Source organism: Chelonia mydas, chromosome 11, assembly GCF_015237465.2.
Source record: "Chelonia mydas isolate rCheMyd1 chromosome 11, rCheMyd1.pri.v2, whole genome shotgun sequence".
NCBI lineage: Eukaryota > Metazoa > Chordata > Testudines > Cheloniidae > Chelonia > Chelonia mydas.
In genome coordinates, this window is record NC_051251.2 from 11,868,620 (window position 1) to 11,892,180 (window position 23,561).

Genomic DNA, 23,561 nt, shown 5'->3' on the forward strand with positions numbered 1-23,561 from the left:
AGCTTGGGGCGGCAAAAAACCTAGAGCCAGCCCTGGCCCTGAGCTAGGGTCTACAAGGAGCAGAAAGAACCCTAGGGGAAGCTGCCAGAATCCCTGGGGAAGGAAGACAGTGAGGGGAAAACCTGCTAAGATGCAACAAAGGAGGAGCAGGAGCAGGTTCCTGTGGGAGAAGCCCAGAGGAAGGGTCAGTAAAAACACTTCAGTGGAGGCCAAGAGGGGCAGAAGAGTTGTTAGTTCAGCAGAGAAGGGAGATGTCAGAGATCTGAGAAGCAAAGGGAGGCTACGTTAAGTACAAGCTGCAGGGAAGTAGCACAAGGTGGCTTAGAGACAGGAGCAGCCCAGGGAAACAGCAGCATTCCTGAAGAAGCAGACCTAGTAGCTTAATACAGGGTCCCTGGGCTGAAATTCAGAGTAGAAGGTGAGCCTGGGTTCCCCTACCAGCCCCTCGGGAAGGGGCATGGAAGACCAACTGCAGGAGGAGAGTAGACTCCTGGGAGGCAGGGCCTAAGGAAGGGCCAGTTAAGATACGTCAGCAAGCAACAGAGGAAAAACTCTGTAGAAGCAGACTGGCCTCTTGTGGAGGAGACCCTGAGGGAGGGCCAGTGAGAACACTTCAGTGGAGCCCGACAAGGGGTGGAAAAATTATTTGGATTGTTTAGGCTGGACTTTCAGTTGAGCCTTTTGTTCTCCCAAAAGGGGGCAGAAATGAATGTGACTTGTCTGGAGGGCCAAGCCATGGAAGACCCAGCGAGATGCATGCAGCCAGTAGGAGGTGCTGGAGATAAGGACATCTACAAAACAGCGACTTCGTGTTCAGTCCACGCTTTCACTAAACACTACTTCTTAGGAGAAGCATCCAGGTCTGATGTTTGCAGTGCAGCTCTGCCAAAGAAACTTTATTTAAGCAGACTCTGAGCACCTACTGCTGTCACATCAAGTCATTCCTTGTGAGTCACCAAAAGTGTAATACATATGCACAAGCACTAGAGGATGAAAGAAAAATTATTTACCTTACAATAACCAGAGTTCTTTGAGATGTGTTGTCCATATGTATTCCATAACCTGTTCTCCATCCCCGTTACCACAGAGTTCTTTCATATCTGAATTCTGCCGTAGCAAAGGAACTGAATGGTGGTTAAGCCTGCTCTGCTCTGTATGCACTTGGTACGGGAGCACAAGGACACTTAGTGCACATGCCCTGCCCAAGCGGACACTGCTGTCCAAAAAGACTCTGATCTCAAGCACATGGGGTGCATGCGCACCAAGAGTAGAATGTACATGGACAACAGATCTTGAAGAGCTCCAGTTACTGTAAGGTAAGTACTTTTTCTTAATCATGATGAAAGGTGCAGAAGGCATGAATAAGAATTTCAGAAAAGGTGTGGGCAGTGTCTTGGGGATGAGAGGCAGAATTATAGAGTTGAGCAACAAAGGGAGACAGAGGAAAGTTCAAAGTCAAGTTTGGGTTGAGGTATAAAGACAAGATTTGAATTGAACAAGAAGATAGACATGGTGGAGTTTCAGTTAAGGTTTTGGTTTTTTTAGGGCCAGGTTTTGTTACCCCCCCTTACTAATAACGTATAGTATCTTGCTCCACAAATAATCCCACTGATTCCAACTGTCACTGTGAGATAGAATGGCAAAATCTGGCCTTAATTAGTAGATTATCAGTTTTGGATATGTTGTGTGGCTATAGTGGAATCGGTAGCTGATGAGGTTGAGAATGGCAGAAAGTGAGGAAAGATTTTCACCATTTGCCCTTATCTTTCACATTAGTATCTGATTACCTGGATGTCATGGAATAACAGTAGGACATATGCTTTTCATCTTCAAGGCACTTTACAAATAGCAACTAGTTGTTCCTCAGAATACCCCTTTCAGATAAGTGAATAAATGTTATCCCTATATCACAGATAGTGAAACTGTGGTAGAGAAATTAAATCACTTGACAAGGCCACTTGTCAGACTTGGAACTAGAAATCAATGTGTCTTGGTTTCCCGTCCCATTTTCCGACTATTAATCCATGCACCCCATCAGACCCAAAGCCTGCAAAAAGCAGAATGTGGAAGTACCTGCAAGAACAAATACCATTTCAAATATCTGTTTCAGAAACCTGAAATATCAACAGCATGTTATATAATATACTTAAAAACCCAGTTTTGTTACTTGATTCTCTGCACTTTTTACAGATACCACTGCAAAGTGCCTCATTGCTTTTAAATTTGATATGAGAACAATGCAAATTGATGACACAAATGGAGAGGACAGCAAAGCACACATGGAAAAATCAGTGAAATCCTCTTGGAAGTTTAAATACACAAGTTCAGACATGCACACACATACCTATTCAGGACATGGCACCCTCAGGAATGGAACTGCCAGCACCATGCTGTATACCCTCAAACACTATCCTATTGTAAGGAAAAATATTGTTTTAAAAACCAACCGGCACTGCATTAATTACCAACACTGCATGTTTCTTTGAACTGAAATTCAACAGGAGCTAGCTATTCTGGGACAGACTTCATTTGCCCCATTGTATTTTCATACACACCCAGTAGGGTTTTGTCTTGTTTTGAATCTGCCTGAAAGAAGAGAGTGTTCACTGTGATCTGTATATCGGAAGGAAACCTCTGGTGAATGATCCATGTAGTGAGGACTAGAACAAGCATTAGTAAGGGTGTGTGTGTGAGAGAGAACTCGGCAGGAGAATATACAATAGGGCACAATCCTGTATTGGCTGGGAGGGGGGGATTAGATGATTTAAGAGAGATGGAAAGAATGGGGGAGAAAGTCCCTTGATCATGCAAAGATAAAGCTCCCACGAAATACACACGCACACACCCTCTCTCTCTTTCTCTCTCTCTCTCTCTCTCCCTTCCTCTTCCTTTTATAATATCCACATCCCAGTTTTCCTGCCTCCCTCAGGAAGTCCTGACGGCCAGAATAACCCAGGCTGGTTGAAATGATCATTTGGAAAACAACAATAGCTGGTGTGATACTGGCTCAGGCGGCTGCCGCTGCTGTAAGGAATTGAACTGTCATCTATGTAAATACAGCTCGGCTGGAGTCACATGTGCAGCAAGGGGCATTGTTGGCAAAGAAGAGAGGAGGAGGAGGGGAGGGGGAAGAGAGCAGAGCAGGTCTGAACAATAGAGAGAGGAGGGGGGTTGGCAGAGAGCCTGCTGTTGCTGGAGGTGTTGGGGGGCGGGAGGGGACTGCAAACCTCACACGACTGGCAGGCAGTAGGAGCAGCTGCTGCTAAGCCCAGGGAGCAGCAGCCCCAGCAGAGCTCACCAGACACCATGGAAGGGATGATCCCGGTGGTGCACGGCTGGGCTAGCTGCTGAAAGCGCCTCCATCCATCCCTCCCTCTTTCTCTCTCCCTTTGCTTCTCCTCCTCCCTAACTCACTGGATATTAGCAGCAGCCGGGCTCGCCTCTCCTTTCCCCAGCCATGAATCCCGCAGAAGGGGCAGCGGAGGAAGGCGCTGTCCCCGATTCCGAGGTGGATGCTTTTTTCCGAACAGGTAAGGAAGGAATGGGGAAGGGGAGAAGGAGGGGAAGGGGCTGCCATCGCCTGGGCGAGAATGGGATGTGAGAAAGGGGTTGTTTTGCATTGGCATCATCCCGGGGTGGGAAGCCACAAGGGACTGGCTGACTTGCTTTGTTTGGGGGCGCACGGACAGGGTTGGGGTCCCCTGGGTGAAGGGACCCCTGCTGATCTTCTCCTGTTTATATTTTGTTCATTGTCTCCTTCCCGTCCGCCCCCCAAAAGACTTCAGTCTCACGGCTGGTGTGAGAGACATACACAGCCGCTAAAGGAGAAGCCCCTTCTCTGGGCAAAGATGCTTTTGTGTTGGGGTTGTTTGCACAAGCACTTAACGAATTGACTGAGGATTGGAAAGTGTTGGTTGTCAGTTTCATAAGAGAAACCAGATTTATCCCCCAGCTTCTTGTTCCGTTTCCATTTGTTCCGTGGCTTGCTAGGAAATGATGCTGCTCTTCGCTTGTTACACAGGAATGGGGCGATCTTAGATCACTTTTTAAATGCAAGAAGGGGAGGGATTACATCTCCTCCCAGTTCTCGCATGGTACAAGATCTTAACATTGCAGGAAATTTATCGTTGCTCTCTCCCTTTCTCCTCTGAGATTGGAAATACAATAAAAGCCTCTCCAAGATGTTCGTTGATGGCTTGTGAGAACTACACATAAAAAAAGATATGGCATTAGGTCCCTAAACACGCCTTCAGTTTGGGTTATAGGTTGGGTCAGGTGTTGGAGCCAGAGACTCCGATTTTAACCATCCTTTTGCACATTGTCCACAATGTGTAACACCGCTTCCTGGATCACTCCTCTGATCAGAATGGAGAATTAGGGTTAGCAAGATGTGGGGAAAGGTCAATAAATAATAATCATAGATCATTATTTTGAAGAGGAGTTTGCTTTCTTCCCTCTTCAGTCTACTAAATTTGTACTTTCACCTGAAAACTATAAATATACTATATGCACAAGTTCCCTTACCCCCTTCCATCTCAAAAAACCCTTGCAATCCCTTTAAAGAGGCTTTGTTAACCCAGTGCCATCAGTCATGTGTACTGTGGTAGTGGTATTGGGCATTAGGGACACTAGAAATCAACACGGGTCATTACTGGTGAGCATATTTGCTTGGATATCTCATTCCTCCTGAGGTGGACTTTGTTAGCAGGATCCAGAAGGTCAGGATCAAGAACAAATCCAATTGTATTTCAGTGAGTAGTGTGAGAAATAAATGTCCTTCTGTTTTAGAGGACAATACTATAACAGAGCATAAGATTAAATGTGACTCTACTTCTTAAAAGAACGTTTGGGCCAAATTCTCTAAGAAATGTATATACACTAGATACCCACATAAAGTATTCAGAGTAGCAGCCGTGTTAATCTGTATTCGCAAAAAGAAAAGGAGTACTTGTGGCACCTAAGAGACTAACAAATTTATTTGAGCATAAGCTTTCGTGAGCTACAGCTCACTTCATCGGATGAAGTGAGCTGTAGCTCACGAAAGCTTATGCTCAGTGAGCTGTAGCTCACGAAAGCTTATGCTCAAATAAATTTGTTAGTCTCTAAGGTGCCACAAGTACTCCTTTTCTTTTCACATAAAGTATTATTAGTTTGGTGGCCCTTATCTTTGGAACATGATTTTATGTGGGATCAAAGCCCCAAGTGAAACAATTTATGGGATTCCTTCTGATTCTGTAGGCCGAACCTTGAAGCATTACATGCTACTTGATAAATTTTTTTAATTAAAAATTGCAAAGGATTAAACACTCACTTCATAAGGGGATTGACCCTGGTAGTCTGGATTTGACACTTATTGCCACAGCTGTTTGTCAAGGCTTTGCTTTTCAGCTGCCTTTTTCCTTCTACCTGATCATTAGTTATGCAGAGAGCTTCAGGCTCCAGTTACAACAAAACAATCATGTAATCACCAAAACTTTAAAGAAGTTCATTCCTGCAGATCTGCTACAACTATGGTGGACTGAACCCTGTTCATGCGAAAATGCTTTGATCTAGAGGATAACTATAATAAGGTCTGACTGTGCATATCTTGTGATCCACAACCCATTAACCCAATGGATATTTGCCTCTTGACACCCTGCATGGCTACAAGCAAAGCATTTATAGATTTCCCATTCCCCAGTGGTGTAAGTATTCTTAGGCTATTGAAGATTTGTGGAGTGCACTTTTTAAAAAAATTAGCATTTTTTCTTGGTAAAAAATTTATATTGCTTTAGAAATCTCCCCCTTAAAAGCTTAAATCATTGCCTAATGGCATTTAGTTCTCAACATAAGAAAAGATTACAAAGTTGAAGTCAAAGGGACTGTTCACATTTGTGTCTAGTTTGTAAAGAAAGCATACTAAATAAGAAAAGAACACTCAAAAAGAATCCCATTTTTCCTATTCTGTGTTCTCCTCCAGAACTTCTATGCCTAAGGAATCATGAATATAATCTTGTTAGGTGTCCTATGCGTTTAATTTAAATGGTTCCTGGGAGGTTTTTTGGCATTCCCATTTACTCAAGTAAGTAAATAGTTTGAATCTGAAGGCTTCTATTCCATTGTGTGTCCTCTCATACACAAAACACTGACACTGTTTAAAAAGAAATTGTTTACTAATTCACAGACATGAACAAGCCTCATAGTTATATCAGGCGTGTTTTAAAATTAATACAAACATAAGAACAGCCATACTGGGTCAGACCAAAGGTCCATCTAGCCCAGTATCCTGTCTTCCGACAGTGGCCAATGCCAAGTGCCCAGAGGGAATGTACAGAACAGGTAATCATAAAGGGACCCATCCCATCGCTCATTTCCAGCTTTTGGCAAACAGAGGCTAGGGACACCATATCTGTCCATCCTGGCTAATAGCCATTGATGGACCTGATAAACAGAAATCAAGGCATCTGATGTTGGGCCTGACCTTAGTGAAATTGGTTATTTTTTTATTGGAATAACCTACTTTTCTATGGATGCTTGCTTGTCCTATTTGGTTCTCTGCTTTGTGTGCTGATACTGTGACTGCCTAGAGTTGCTGTTGATGTCCATCTTAATGGATGCTAGAGAAAACAGCCGATGAGGTATATTCAGGGAGAGAGTCTAGATAGAACACTTGTGAACAAACTGAGAACTTGACCCTCTCAGACAGTCCCCGCTCAGGCAGAATTTCCACATAAGTCAATGGGAGTGTTGCCTGAGACAGGACTGTGAGATCAGACCCTGTATTACTCTTGTCTGATTTTTTGTTTTTGTCTTTTGTTAAGTGGTTAGTGCTGTATAGATATGAATTACTAGTATTTATGTAGATTTTATAAAAGACAATTTCTTAGTGCCTTGGTGCATTCATGACAATTAAAAAATACTTTTAACATTAGGTATCCCCTCCATATACAAGACTACCATTCAAAGATGCTGCCAAAATTTGGCTATGAAAAGGGCAATTGCAAGAAATTGCAGCTATCACAGGAAATAGCAAAAACTCAGAAGGCGGTGTCCCCAGTGAAAACTCAGAGTCCTGACACTATTCTCCATCAATATAGCAGTCAAAAGCTTTAGTAAACAGATGAGCTTTACACCGAACATCGAAGGTCAGTAGACTCAGCTCTCTTGGACCAACAAATGAAGTATATGCCAGAAATGAAGGCCCTTCACGACGGATGTTTAGCAAGAGCACCCAGCAATTAAAATGTAGGATCTGTTATCAATGACAATGACGATAACAGATCTGTAAGCTGTAAGTGGAAAACAAAATCAAATTAATCAATCCAAAGTAATAAGCGATGGGCCTGATTTTGATCTCATACTGGTGTGAAACAGGGATAACTTGTTTGAAGTCAATGGACATACACCAGTATAATTAAGATCAGAATCCTGTCAAATGTCTCTAAAGAAATGTGTGGCAGAGACTATTCTGATTTTACTTACCATGGTGTATAAAAAGAGTAATTTCATTTACTTCAGTGGGATTGTATTTGTGTAACTGAAATCAGAATTCATAAATTCATAGACTTTACAGCCAGAAGGGATCATTATTATAATTTAGCCTGATCTTTGACTTCATACAGGCCACAGAACCAAAAGCAATAATTTCCACGTCAAGCCCAGAGCTTCTGTTTGAGCTATAGCAATTTGTGAAAGAATCTGGCCCTATGCCTTTATATACTTTATTAAGTTTTGGAGTTTTGATTTCTATTTGGTGACAAAGATTGAAAGAATAAAATTTTGCATAAGTTCTTAAGAAAAAGTGTCTGGTTTATTTCATATCAGCAAGTTAAATGTATACTGAGTTTTCCAGTTTTTATGTTGTGTGCGACTGAATCCGAATGACTTTGTTGCTTGGAGAATGAGTAGAGTAACGGAAGTCATGATGTAAAGCCATGGTTGGAATGTCAGAACTTTCCCTGGATGTACGAGGACATATAAGAAAAGCTTTGTCTTTGTGCCTGTGTTCTAAGAGTTTCTGTTACACTTTGGAAGCTGGGGTGAAACAGACAACAAAAATTTGTCAAAGCTTAAATATTTAGAGGTAAACTGATAGAAGAATCCAGGAAACCAGTGATTTCTTGAAACAGCAATCATTACTTCCTGTATACAGTGGATAGGGTTTTCTTTTCTAATTTGTTTTGTGTCATTTAAATCTAACATTGTTTCTGATGTGAAGAGGCAGAATCTGTCATTGATTCCTGTGGGTGAGTTGAAAATTGATATTGTTCTATCTTTTTTTTTTAGTGCAATGAATTATTCTCTTTTCCTTTTGCCTTCCACCAGCATGTTAGACTTTCACCATTGTTCATTTGTGTTCAAGTGACTGGCAGTTCTGCTACTAAATAATTTTAAAATGATTGGCAGTGGACAGGCTGTTTGATCAATAGATGTGCTTCAAATTATGTCTGCAGAAGGAGTGCTCCTTGAGGCTGATGGAATCAAGTGTCTCCTAGTAGGACAGATAAACTGAATCAATCTACTTGTTTCTGGTGGTAAGGTGTACTCATGGTGTCTGATTTCCTCACCTTCCAACTTTATAATTTATAAGGTCCATTTTGATAATGTACACTAATAAAGGAGGCTGTGATATGGAAAAGACTGTAATGTTTTGTGTTCCATTTGGAAAGGACCCCTGTTGTTTAAAGGGACAGTGACAATGTAGAGATCACACTTCTCTCTTGAGATTTTGCCCTATGGTATTACCAGGAATGTGGATTTTCATTTTACACTTTGCTGAATCTATAATGTGAATTATTTTTCCATATAGTTCAGAGGGTTACCTGGATTAGATTTTAGTCACTACTCACCTAAGACCAGATAGTCATGTGCTCCCCAACATATGTACATGGAGTGGGGCCTCCATGAGCAGATCTCCCCCATTCCATGTGGAAGGGGACTTTCCGTGGCACTGTCTTTTGTTCTCCTCTTGATTTTGTAGCCAATGCTCTATCGGTCTGGAGTGTGAAGACAAAAGGACCAGAAGCTGGGTGTAGCTGTACCAGGGGCTATTAGTGGGGATAGCATCATTTCCCCCCTTCAGCTCTGCTGAGAATTCCCAGAAAAGGTATTAGACCCTATGGATTTGTGGAGGGGAAAGACATGAGGATGTGATCTGGCCCATGTCTTGGATTTAATTTGGTGACTAAAGTGGAGAAAAGTGCTATATCCCATTAGCAATCCCAGAAGACATTCAGTTCTTTCCCCAATAGCCTCCTGTACCAAGAGGGAAAAAAAGTAAAACAATTATGCAAAACATAATGCGAGTGACATTTTATGTACAATTCATTTTTTCTAGATGAGATCATATTATAGTATGGCACAATAATATTTATATTATTTTGTATTAATTTGAAAAGCTAGCTCCCAGATTGAGACCTCGTACCTACAGTTTCTGCTCAGAGCTAATCCTTTACTGCCAAGTTAACAATCCTTGATTCACAAAACAAGGGGGTGCAGATGTAAAGGAAACATCAATACAGCATGGACATTAGCTGCATTAGTAGGTGTTGCTATAGGGCCTGATCCGGTGCCCACTGAAGTCAGTGGGAAAACTGGCATTGCCTTCATTGAGTTTTAAATCAAACCCACAGGGAAGAACAGTATTACTGTGAAAGAGAAGTCCCAAAGAATAATACAATGGCCATAGTGCTCATGAGTAAAGGAAACCTCTTTACAGTGGAACATAGATGGCCAGATTTGTGTCTCGGTTGTCTCTCATCCATGGAAGGGGTAAATAGGTGTAATTAAGAGCCAGCTTTCACCAGGAAAGTATAACTATCACTGTTTTTTCCATGGCTGTATCAAGGCCTTGACAGAGTGCTGGGGAGTAGAAGATTTTTAAATATAGGATTGGACTTCAGAGATGTAAAAGAACATGCACCTTCTATGCTAAGGACCCTGTGGGGAATTCTCCCACTGCACAGGTGTGTTGGGCCTCTTTCAGGCAGGCAGGGCTGGTATGATGTATTTTGTTGTTTCAGCTGCTGTGACCTTATGGTCCCAAGGAAGTTTGATTATGGATGTATAGAAGCAGCTTTATTACTCCACTGTGACATGTACAATACAGTACCTACTGGTATTTGGAAATACTTCATAGCTATATCAAAGAAAATACTTACAGAGTGTTAGACCTTATAAACCCAAATAGCTGTGCATTTTATGACGTGAACTTAAAGTAAGTCAAGAACAAGCTGAGATATTTGTGCTCTTATTTGATTTGGATTGGTGTCCTGCTTTTAATATTTTGGTGAATAAACAACTCCTTTTTTATAGGTCTATATGGTGCACATGCCCTTTGTTAAACTATGAGGATTCTACCACTTAGGAAACTTTGCCCAATGAGCCTTGTAAGCATAGCTGGGAGGTTTGTAGTACACATGTTGCAAAAGAAACCTGAATATAGGAAAGAAAGAGAAAGCAAATGTAGAAGTAAAATGTGATCGTCTTACTAGAGAACTCTGGAACGCAGGTGGCTATAGAAGAAAAGTCATGGCAGGTTTGAATTAAAAAAAAAATTTTTAGTCAGAGATTCTAGGACAAATTATGATCTCGGTTATCCTGGTGTAAATATGGAATAACTCAATTTACTTCAATGAACTTATGTTGGCTTTTTCACTAACATAACAGAAATTAGAACTTGGCCCAAACATCATGATGACATCAATCATAAATGCATTCCTAAGTCAAGCCACCTGTGGAATACATGGGTTGCAGTACCATGTTATGGTCAGTTTTGCACAAGAAAGGAGTCATATTTGGTGGAGATATTTGCAGTTTACATGTCATTTCAGCTGTGGTTTAGACTGAAGTTGGTATTTGAACCCAAGGTACACCTCCATTCCCCCATGCAGCATTACAAAGGAAAGAATCCTATTTACATGACTACCTCATGTGGCTACAGATAATGTTAGTTTCTGGTACTATATCTTTTTGCTCCTTATTACAGTTAAGTGTGACAGCAGATTAGTAGAGACCATCAGTAGTTCAAAAGTTATACATATCCAGTGCTGGAGTGTGAAGGAGTACTGGGAAAAAATCATTGCTGTTTAAATAATTCCTGTTTTCTGATCCAGCACGCTGAAGAGAAGATCGGAGATAGCCAGGGATGAACTTTAGAAGATTGGGATCATATTTATAGTTGTTGCTAAATTTAACCTCAGATAATTTAGGCTTCAAGGCATGAGTAGTGCCATTGTAGTCAATAGCACTACTCCTATGCTTAAAATTAAGTAAGTGCTCAAGAGCCTTGCAGAATCTGGGCCCAAGAATGGAATTCCATTTTTACTTTTAAAAGCAATGTGTTTGTTTTAATTAATTAATACATAAACTATGTTGTATTTAATTGGGGGGATCTGTCTCCCTCTCTCTCTTTTGCCTACATTTATGCCTTACAATAGTGTATGAGCACCTCCTAGTTCATAAGAATTGCTCAGATAATATGATGAAAGAGGCCATGTAGGTACATAGACAAATTAGGCAACCCCCCACTTAAAGGCAACAAATTGCCTTTAAAGCTAAAAATGAAATTTCTTTCCTGCAGCCTTATCTAAGACACCATTTTTGTTTCACTGACGGAACAAAGAACTGTAAGTAGGCACACTATACTTATTAGTATAAGGTCACATCATGCTTTTCGGAGAATAATAAGAGGAAATTATCTTCAGTTTAACATCAGTGACTGGTGAACCAGCTGCTCTGGTCACTTGTGTTACTAAAGTGGCCTTGGAGAAAAAAGTGAGTGGTGTTTGCAGCAGAAATTAAATTAACTCATTATATAATCTATAATAGTAGCTCTGTATGTTAACTCAGCTGTGTTTTTCAGGTTTTTGACCACTTCTTTGTAGTAACTTGTACACAAATGGCATAAGATGACCTGCCTTACTCTTTTAAGAAATCATTGATTCAAAAACATTCTCTTTAAAGAACTAGTGTCTCTCCTGGAGATTGCAGGAGTTTCTTGTCAGATATACGCTGTGAACCGTTAGTAAAACAGGAAAGGCAATGGGCCAGACTCTCTCTCACTCCCATGTAAACCCTATTGTCTAAGAGCAAAATTTGACCCAGTATGTTTGTTACTTGAAATTAGTATATGCTTAGTAAAAGGAACTTGATAGAGGTTCTTTACTAATATTGTAGTTTCTGGCATAGTTCCTGATTCCTGGAGTGTTCTCTGGCACCCCTACTGTTTTAATCACAACTGGTAGCCTATATTCTGAGCAGCAACATCAGTTGGAAACAATGGTGTCTGATTCTTGTTTGTCAGCTGGGACAATGGGCCTGCTGATGGGTTGTGGTAGAGGGGAGTGTGTTCCTTTTGTATGGCAGTACAGGCATGGCAGATGGCTAATTGGACATGATAAATCACTGGGGCAATGGAGGTAGCAAAAGGAGATCTGCAGGGATTATCAACTCATGATCAACTATCAAATATTAAAGAAAGGAAAGAAGTTTTCTATCAAAGCAGTTGAGTTTAACTTTTTGCTGCTTGACCATATGTCAGCCAAAGAAAGGGTAGAGGGACATCCTAACTAAACTCCTCGCTCCAGCTAATGTAAAGCATATTTCATTAGCTGAGAGCAAACCATATTACTGTATGGAAAGGTAGGGAAACATATAGTCCTTAGAGATGCTGGCATGGCACTCAGTAAAATTAACGGATTGTATTTTTCACTAGTCTTGTAAGAGAACATCAAGCTGTTGTACCAAACAGGATCCAAACTGGAAACAAGAATATTGTTGCACTACTATTTCAATAGGAGAGGAAACATAAACTGTGCCAAAATTTGGCTTTATATGTCTAAGGACATCAGTGATACAGTCACTGAAAAGTTAGAGTTGATTTGTGAGTATTGAATATATGTGTTTAAAATTGTTTTTGTTGGGTTTTAAGAGTTTGAAAAACAAATATTGTGGGGTCAACTCTTAAGGCCACTGGTCTTTATTCCGGCAACTGAATTAAAACAACTCAGTAAAAATGGAATGACGAGCTCAAGATCTGAATCATTGCTATTTATTTTTTATAGTAAGCATGCCTTAATTACTAGACCTACAAAGCTTAATTGGTGGAATTCTTGGCTCTGGGCAAGAAGATCGTATGTTCAAGTCCTATGCCAGAAGATGCAGCTGATATTTTGACACTATATGGTGGCACTAGTCAGAAGTGCCATCCTTTGGATAAAATGTTAAACTATTCCTTTATGCCCGTCCATAGCAGCCATTCAGGTGAAAGATGAATTGCTCATGGCGTTTTTCAAAAAAGAGTAGGAGGTAATTCCAGTGTTCTGGTTCACCTTTCCTCTCTCCATAAAACATAGTTTAATACCTAACTCTTTAAGTGAGCAATTGCCGAATATACAATGGCTACTGCTACGTTTGTCTACACAGCTGTTACCTTGTCACTGTCTCAATTTGCTGTTTTTTAAGATGTTATGGGGTGCCTTGGGTGCTTGATTATGAAAGGAACTAAAATAACAGGCTTGTGGCATTTAATAAATACATTTACATTATAGTAAAAATATATCCACCATAAATGAAAAATAAGAAATATGTAATACTCTACCAAACAATGGACATGATCTTCTCTCTGTGGAAATATCGCACTGCCCCCCTTCCACTGTTTATTGCTGACTTTCCCCACACCACCTTAATGGAAATTCTTGCTGAAAAATTTCAACTTGTTTCTGCTGTTTCCAGTAGGCCAGTTAGGTTTTGGGACTATTAGTCTATTGTTTCCTGGGACTATGGGTGCAGAAGAAACCAACAGAGACCAGTGGAAGGATTCTAATGGAATTCAGTGGAATTTCCATGAGGGTACCCTATTGCTTGCCATGCTGTATTGTCATTTTTTATTATCTCTGTGATGTAACTTGGATTGTGAACTCCTTCAATACGGGAACTTGTCTCTTTATTTGTCTTTAAACCACCATGAATGCGTCTGAAAGGGATTTGAAGAAGAATGTGGTGACCTTATGAACTAGTTTGGAGAGATTGTCCCAAGTGGAAGAAAATACAAAGACAGCTGTGGGAGAACTGGATAAATGGATGGTGGAGACGAACGTTAGTAGCTGAGTGGAGGGAATGGGGAAGGGCAAATAAAAGATGAGTAGATAAATAGTGGTGGACAGAATTGTCTAGGGCCTTGAAATTTAAGGAGAAGAAGCTTGAATTTAATATGCTAGAAAAGGGAGATCCAGTGGATAGATTCAAAGAAGGGGAGTTCCATGGTCAGAGCAATGGGCAAAGAAGAGGTTCTTAAGCACCTGTATCTTGGGAGTGGACATGTGAGTGTTAGGAAGGCCACATAGGAGGAAGTCACAATAGTAAAGAAGTGAGAGGATGAGGATCTTGAGAGTTTTAGCTGTTGGATGGAAGGAAAAAGTTAGATTTTAGAAATAAGATAGAGGAAAATGTTGCCGGATTTGGACGCTGCCTTGATATGTGTGGTGAAAGAGGAGATACCTTATACACATACAGTGGGCAACGTTATAAAATCAACAGCATAAGTTACCACAAAGTGGAATTGCAGGCACAGCAAGTTCTTCCTCTTACGTGTAGTTATATAAGTGTAGGGAGGTAATGTGATGTTTCTGACAGGTCACGTGCCACCTGAGGCACATTGCGTATATGCTAAGAAGAAGATACCCCAGTGTGATAACTTGGCATTTGAATGGTGACCGCATTACACATGCATTCATAGATACAGTACATATATGATTTACATTGTTTGTATATTATAAACCAACTAAAGAGTCTTCTTTTTACTTCAAACATGGCCATTCTTGCATTGATGCTGCAGGGATCAGGTGCTTGATGATGAACTAAAGGCATTAGAGAGAGCCAAATCCTTGTGCATTCTGGTTCATATTTATTGCCTTCTGTTCACAGAAATACATAATAAAGAGCTAGTCGCTTTGGAACTGACTACCACTGTCTTCACAGCAATTGAAACTGTCTGCTTCAGCACAGAAAAGCAGACCAGAGAGTTCTGGGGATGATGCTAATAGAATCAGTCTGAAGCATTCAGATAAATTCAGTCTAAGGAGCAAGTCAAGCCTAACGGGTGAAAAGTAATGATCTTGTGAGCTTCAAAGGCCTGGATCTACTGTGTGCAAATCTCCAGCTAACAGCTTGCTCCAGTTCAACTCAGTTCTATTCTAAAGCTAGCCAGGTTGTGAAATAGCTCAGCCACCTATTATAGGATCCTGTTGGCCTGTAATCTATACACTTATCCAGGTTGTTTATGAATTTCATAATGAGACAGTCTGCTAAGGAAATCTTTTTTTGTGTGTTTGTTTTGTGGGATGCTGATAAATTTTGGCCTCTTAAAAAGACTGACACGAAAACCAGATATAGAGAAAAACAGGATGGTTGGATCATTTTACATTAATTAAAACTGAGTTTTGTCTTTATAATGTTTTGTAGAAATGGTCCTTCTAACATCTAAACCCTTACCACAGAGAAGAGTCAAAATCCCATTTGTCTATACCACTGAATTATGCAGTAGGGCATAACCAGAAGCTCTGAACTGGTTGCTGTGATTGGAATTGATTTCATCTCTTGGTACAGCTGCAGTTCCATCACAGTGCTTTGCATGGGAGACATACAGTGGTGCTGGTCATGTGCAGTGATCCAAAGAGAATAGATAGTAGTAGATCCTTACTCTGAGTTGCAGTCAAATGATAACTTTCTATAGCATGCACCTTGAGATTTAGTCAACTTGAGAGTGGATATGTGTAGAATAAGCAGTAATTGTTTTGTCTGATTCAGCATTTCTCACGCTCCTTGGTGTTAAGTGATAATAAAGATGATAATAATTAGTTGATAATACTTTGTATTTATATTGCATCCCAGGATCACAAAGCATCAGAATCCCTCTCTGTAAAACAGGAATAATGATACTGATCTCCCTTTGTAAAGCACTCAGAGATCTATGGATGAAAAGCACTATATTATAGCTAGTTTATTATTATTTTATTTATTTATGAATATTAAATGAAAGAGAAGTATCATACATCTCCATAAAATGGGGATAAGTGAGGCACAGTTATGATCTGTGATTTGCCTAAGTTTACACAGTTACATTATTAAAAAATACCTGGTTAGCTAAACCCATTTTTATAAATACTCACACAGTTTTAATATCCTTTGTCTGGGCAACATGGACCAAGGGAAAGCTTGCCAATTCCTTTTTGCAAAACTATTTTCAAACTTCAGAGCCTAAAGTGCAGCACCAAAATCCATATTTAGGAATCGGAAATCAAAGGGAGCTGGGAGCAGTTAGTCCTTCTGAAAATCAAGCCACTTTTATGTAGGTGACCTACTTCAGGCACACAGGTTTGCAAATTTTGGCCTTAATCCTGGAAATGGGATTAACACACCCTTCTCTTGTCCATACTAACCAGTCAAAGTATCTTAATACTGTGTTAGGCTGATGAACCTGTTTTTAAATATATATGGGCCAGGTCCAGAGTTGATGTAAAAAGTGGCCTAATGCTAGTGAAGTCAGTGGAACTATGCCAATTTATACAGACTGAGGATCTGGTCCAGGTTCAGCTAACATGCTTTTTGTATTGCATAGATGGGGCCTAAATGAATCAATGGCAGAGTAGAAATATCTCTAATTTATGTATCTAGACATTTATACGGTGCTTATCACAGAAGCTCTGGACTTCAGCTGAGTGCCTAAATCCCTTTTAAAATTAGATTTAGGCTCCCCAGGCATTGCAACGCTGAGTGCTGCAACACCTAAATATTTAAAAAAATCTGGATTTGAGTGCTTAGAAGCCAGGAGTTTAGACTCCCAGTCCTCTGCACTCACTACTAGACATAGTCCTGTGTTACCTTTTTCTAGTGAGCATGCTATAAAAGTTGCATCTATTCTGAAACACTAAACGTAGGAGAGATTTAATTACATGCTATTAAAAAGTTCCACCTACATAAAAGAGCTTTGCTTTCTAGCCCAGGTTTGGTAATTTATTTAATATTTTAGATAGATCTCTCCTGAAGGGAATGTTTTCAGAACCCATTTACAGCCCTCTTTCTGCTGTTTGACTTTTACATTTGCCAGTTACCTTTTTGCCTGAGTTCCCTCCATTCTGCCATCAAACTTTACCATGAATGTCTCATACAAATGTTGAGTCCGTTAGTAACAAGAACATTGGATTTCTGGTCAATTCCTTGCAATCAGGTTTAACAGAACTTTAAACTTAGTATATTGCTTCCTTTTGTTAGTCTAACCTTTCTTCGTCCCTTATTTTCCTGATATAATCTAATAAATATAATTGTAAAAACTGTGCATCTCTGTTTCTGATGGAATCACTCAATTATTTTTCAAGGTAGAGTGGATATGCCTTATGTGAGTATGTTTTAATGTGTGGGTCCTGAGAGCGGTTCAAACTATTCTATTTCTTTCCTTTATTTACCATCAACACTCCACAGGTAAAGTACAATTAATAGATTTATTTATACCCATATTTAAATACTATATCAGAAGAACAGACAACCTGCATACAAGAAACATAGAGCCATGGAAAAAACATAGGAGGGGACAGAGGTCTAAACAAACTCACTTGGATGCACTCAGCACAGCTTCCGTCTCATATTCTTTTCTGTCAGAGGAGTCTTGGAGGCATCGGGTATGGATCCACTAACCTATGGACCCCTGAGAGGTTTGCCCCAATTGTGTGACTCCTTTGTTGCCTCCATATTGCTCCACAGCCCCTCCATCTAGTCCTGCTGCCCCCTCTCCCTAGCTGCCTGGTTTTCATGGGTTGCTTTCCCCCCAACAGCATAGTTGCAGACATGGAGGGGACTCTGTGGGATTTAATGATTTTTTGGAGCAGAATGAATTTCCAGTCTCATATATACTTAAGTACTTGCCAGGTTTGGAGGGGAGCATACTTTGGGGGCATGGCTGCTCCCTGGCTCCATTCTCTGCTGTCCTGAATCTGCCTGGGGCCTGTCCCTGCAGAACTCAGCAGAGTGGCTTCTGCAGGCAGGGCCGGATCTAGGCACCAGCAAAACAACCAGGTGCTTGGGGCGGTACATTTCTAGTGGCGGCATTCCGGCGCCGGCCATGCCACTCCTAGAAATGTGCCCCTACCACCCCAGCTTGCCTCCACCTGCTCCCCTGAGTGTGCTGCCACCGTTCTGCTTCTCCCCGCTCCCTCCCAGGCTTGCCGCACGTGAAACAGCTGTTTCACGCAGCAAGCCTGGGAGGAGAAGCCGGGAGTTAGCAGTGGTGGAATGGAGGTGAACTGGGGTGGATAGCGGTTCTTCTACCCCTCCCTGTTACTTCATGTGCTCCCCCCACCCTTGCTCACTTCCGCTTTGCTCTGCCTGCTCCCCTGAACGCGCTGTCTCTCCCTCGCCTGAGAGGGAGGGGGAGAAGTGGAGCGGCGGCGTGTTCAGGGGAGCAGGAGGAGCGGAGGTGAGCTAGGGTGGGGGGTTGCGGGGGAGCTGCGGCACGCCCGGGGGAGGACGCGGGGTCGGGGATTTGGGGAAGGGGTTGTGAAAGGGCGAAGTTGGGCCAGAGCCGGGGGTGGGGGGCACGGAAAAAAAGTGGGGGCGGCCAAAAATTTTTTGCTTGGGGCGGCAAAAATCGTAGAGCCGGTTTGCCGGGTTCCAGCATGTCTTGCTGGTCCCTATCTCTTTACCCTCAATGCACCAAAACTGGCTCTCATTTGTGCACTATTAAGACCACAGAAAACAACATCAGACAAACAAAACATGGAACCTTTATCCACACTAAGCTAAAAACCCTGAGACTGATAGGTCTTATGGGATGGTACAGAGTGCAATCTAGCTGTACTTAAGTAGGAGGCCTGATAGTGTGGGGGTGTAGTTAACAAAGAAGACTAAGCTCCTCCTTTATCTAATATGCAGGTATGTTAAAATCTGGGGCTAAAGACTTCTAAAAGTATTTCCCATGATCTGTCCCTTTTTGGTCTTATATATATGTGTGTGTGTGTTTCTGAGATGACGGCCATATCAGGAGCTGAATTAAAGCTTCCCACGTCATTATTTTTCCTTTTAGTTAGAGAAATGTGTGTGGATGTATTCCGAACAGTAGATCAGTCAGGAGCCTGAATCAGTTAAGTTTCAGAGGAAGCCAATTGTAGCAATCTATTTTTAAAAAATTATTTTCAGGAATTAGATTTCACGACCTGATTTGAACTGGACTTGGGCACATGCTGGACTTTGTGCTGCGGCCTGAGTCCACAGGAATGTCATTTTTCATCATTACAATTCCAGATACTTGTGGAAACATACAACTTCAAGACCCAGTCTTCACCTGGAACTGCATGAAAAACATTCCAACCACATATCAGACAGTGCCAAATTATTTCCCCCAGTGCCATCAAAGATCTTGCTCATCCTGTGCATTAGTTATTGTGAGCTACAGAGGTTGGGCTGAAAAAGTAAAAATGTGTTTGTAAGATCCCAAAAGGGCTTCTTGGCTACCCCATTTTCCCCCAGGAAACAAAAATCTGGAATCTCTGTTAGTTTGTTTTTAAGACGTGTTCTTCAGTGACTTATGCTGGTATTTTAACTTTTTAAATTTGACTTTCTATAAAAATGTCTTAAACTCCACCATGAACAAAGGGGCCTGTCATTATTTAAAAGCAGAATGAACTGTATAGAACAGGGGTGGCCAAACTGGCTCGCGAGCCACATGCGGCTCTTTTACCGTTAAAGTGCGGCTTGCAAGCCCCACATGTCACCCCCATTCTTCGCCTACCAGACTCAGTGGGGGAGCTCAGGAGCTCTGCCTTTCAGTGGAGTGATGGGGTAGGGGCTTCTGTCCAGTGGGGAGGGGGGTCTTGGGGCTTCAGCCCTGCGGGGCGCACCTGCTGGGACTCGAGGCAGATGTGCCCCAGCTCTTGAACTTCTGAAGACTGTCATATGTGGCTTGGAGGGCCAGTAAGTTTGGCCACCCTGGTATAAAATATGAGTTGATTAGCCACTAAAGATCTTGAAATATCAACACTGAAACACCCATCCTTCTCTCCCAGATGTCACTATTGTTGGTAGTATAAATGTGGGTTGAAAGAGTCACTCTATTGCAAGATCCTGGTCCTGAAAGGTGCTGAGTGCTCCCAGTGTCAGTACTGTAAGTCAACTGGAGATAAGAGTGTTGAAGGTTCTGATCCAGCTCCCATTGCAGTGAACTGGGCATCTCTCCGTTTACTTCAGTGTGCTTTGGATTAGGCGCTGAGCACCTTGTATGGGGTGTTCCCCATGTTGAGAGATTGGACCTTAAAACTTTACATTTACTCTCTCAAAACTGTCTCAGAAATGTTCCTATTGAGCTGAAGTTACTCAAGCGTAGTTTCAGCCCAAAGATGATTGGAAAATTGTAACAAAATTGGGTAAGATGCTTTGAGTTATGCAACCATGAGATAGATATTTGCCTGTTCCAGTGAAATTAAAAGGCATTTTTGCTGTTAGATAAGTAAAAGAACAGGTTAATGCTTAAGTTTAAGACTTGACATGAACACAGTCGTCAATGCTGTAATCCCATCAGAATACTGAACCTAAACATGCTTGGGCTTAGTCTTTATTTGGATGGAAGATCTGCAGAGACATCTTGGTTCTTTTGGAAATGATGCTGGTGATTCCGTAGCTGTCAGTCTTTCCTTTGAGTCAGTAGTGAACTGAAGTGCTGGCTTAGGGGATGCTGTTACTGTAAGTGCAGCCTTTTGAAGGACAGCTAAAAGTGATGTCCTAACTCCTGGGTGTAACTAGGTCCCTTACCATTTTTGGAGCCCCAGTGTGAGGGCTAGAATCCAATTTAGGTAACTATATTCTACAGCCTATATTCCCTCTGTGGATTTAATTCATCTGTTTTTAGCCTAAACTGCTGTGTAATGTTGTTTTGCATGGTTAGGCAGCTGCTAAATTCCCCCTGCCCCCAGGGGCAGCATTTCAGCAGTGAGTGAATTGATTTCTATTCTATAGCTAATCGGCTTCAGTGTTGAAAGCACAAGCTTTCACTGGAAATAATGTGATGGAAGTGCATTGTCCCAACATCTAGAGCTTGAGGGAGAGCAGGATGAGCACAGCTGCTACATCAACCTTTTATCAGGTGCAGGATCTGCTCAACTCTGTGCCCAGTTACCCAGGACCAAATTAGAATGAGTAAATTTTTTTTTTGGTCTAAATCTTTTTTGGTGAAAAAGGCAGATTCAGTGTCACGGAAATGTTTCTCAAGTTTATGTTGGATTCACTGAATTGTTTCAGCCAAGAAAACTCTAGAAACAAACAAACTAACCTAAATGACATTTTGACATTTTCAAAATATTGATGTTTTAAATTTGAAACCACATTCCATTTCAAATTTTCTTTTAACTGTATTAAACAATCACAAACATTTTAAAATGGTTGAAATTGAAATAAAATGTTGAAATTTTGTTGAAACAAAACCTACCAGTCAACACAAATGGAAATTTTTAAAACCTTTTTGATTTGCTGAAAATTTTAAAAATATATTTTGCGCTCCCCCCCCCCTTTTTGGAATTGCCAGCAAACAAAAAAAACTTCTTATTGGCACAATAGATCTGATCCCTTCCCAGCCACTCGGGAGAGGCTGATACCAATAGTGGTGCTAGTTCTTGAAGTCCTTGCAATCCCAGCATAGAATCATAGAAGATTAGGGTTCAAAGACACTCAGCAGGTCATCTAGTCCAACCCCCTGCTCAAAGCAGGACCAACCCCAACTAAATCATCCCAGCCAGGGCTTTGTCAAGCCAGGCCTTAAAAACCTCTAAGGATGGAGATTCCACTACCTCCCTAGGCAACTTATGCCAGTGCTTCACCACCCTCCTAGTGAAATAGTTTTTCCTAATATCCAACCTAGACCTCCCCCACTGCAACTTGAGACCATTGCTCCTTGTTCTGTCATCTGCCACCACTAAGAACAGCCTAGCGCCATCCTTTCTGGAACTCCCCTTCAGGTAGTTGAAGGCTGCTATCAAATCCCCCCTCACTCTTTTCTTCTGCAGACTAAATAAGCCCCGTTTCCTCAGCCTCTCCTCATAAGTCATGTGCCCGAGACCCCTAATCATTTTCATTGCCCTCTGCTGGACTCTCTCCAATTTGTCCACATCCTTTCTGTAGTGGGGGATCCAAAACTGGATGCAATACTCCACATTTGGCCTCACCAGTGCTGAATAGAGGGGAATAATCCCTTCCCTCAATCTGCTGGCAATGCTCCTACTAATGCAGCCCAATATGTTGTTAGCTTTCTTGGCAACAACGGCACACTGTTGACTCATATCCAGCTTCTCATCCACTGTAATCCCCAAGTTCTTTTCTGCAGAACTGCTGCTTAGCCAGTCGGTCCCCAGCCTGTAGAAGTGCATAGGATTCTTCCGTCCTAAGTGCAGGACTCTGCACTTCTCCTTGTTGGACCTCATCAGATTTCTTTTGGCCCAATCCTCCAATTTGTCTAGGTCACTCTGGACCCTGTCCCTACCCTCCAGTGTATCTACCTCTCTCCAGCTTAGTGTCATCCGCGAACTTGCTGAGGGTGCAATCCATCCAATCATCCAGATAATTAATGAAGATGTTGAACAAAACTGGCCGCAGGACTGACCCCTGGGGCATTCCTCTTGGTACCGACTGCCAACTAGACATCGAGCCATTGATCACTACCCGTTAAGCCCGATGATCTAGCCAGCTTTCTATCCACCTTATAGTCCATTCATCCAATCTGTATTACTTTTTAACTTGCTGGCAAGAATACTGTGGGAGACTATCAGAAGCTTTGCTAAAGTCAAAGTATATCATATCCATCGCTTTCTCCATATCCACAGAACCAGTTATCTCATCCTAGAAGGCAATCAGGTTGGTCAGGCATGACTTGCCTTTGGTGAATCCATGTTTACTGTTCCTGATCACCTTCCTCTCCTCTAAGTGCTTCAAAATGGATTCCTTGAGGACCTGCTCCATGAGTTTTTCTGGGAACTGAGGTGAGGCTGATTGGTCTGTAGTTCCCTGGATTCTCCTTCATCCCTTTTTAAAGATGAGCACTATATTTGCCTTTTTCCAATCATCCAGGACCTCCCCTGATTGCCACCAATTTTCAAAGATAATGGTCAATGGCTCTGCAATCACATCAGCCAACTCCCTCAGCACCCTTGGATGCATTGCATCCAGCCCCATGGACTTGTTCATGTCCAGCTTTTCTAAATAGGGTTGCCCTTGTGTTTGGTTCCTGTGTATGGGTGTAAAGGAGAGGCTCCTTGCATCCTCTCCTCCTCTTGTGCAGCTGAGCAGGAGTCCAGCATGCCACAGCCCGTTGTTTAAAACAGCAAAGTGCTTGAGGATCCAGCAGGATGAAAGGCACCATATAAATGTAAGATGTTATTGTCATTAAAAAAAGTTGTGTTGGCCTGGCAGAGTTTTTACTCTCTGATAACAGGCTTGTAAATGAGTAACTGAGGTGTGCATAAGAGCATGTTCAGTTATCGAAGTGAAAAAGAGACAAGGGCTCACGCTTACTGTAAGAATTCCAGGGTTCCCAAAGCAATGGATGCCTC

General features: G+C 41.7%; 1 protein-coding gene across 6 annotated transcripts in view; it reads left to right on the forward strand.

Moving 5' to 3' along the window:
- The first annotated feature begins 3,168 nt into the window (after positions 1 to 3,168).
- The window catches only part of KALRN (kalirin RhoGEF kinase), a 746,508-nt gene continuing 726,115 nt past the window's right edge, over positions 3,169 to 23,561 (forward strand). For 3 of the 6 annotated variants that reach the window (XM_043525784.1, XM_043525785.1, XM_043525783.1), the window contains exon 1: positions 3,241 to 3,530. In XM_043525784.1, coding sequence (XP_043381719.1) covers positions 3,458 to 3,530 — 73 coding nt within the window. In that variant the 5' untranslated portion in view covers positions 3,241 to 3,457. Of the gene's footprint in view, positions 3,531 to 23,561 lie in introns of all 6 variants that reach the window. The other 3 variants (XM_043525781.1, XM_043525782.1, XM_037912013.2) reach the window with 3 other exon arrangements.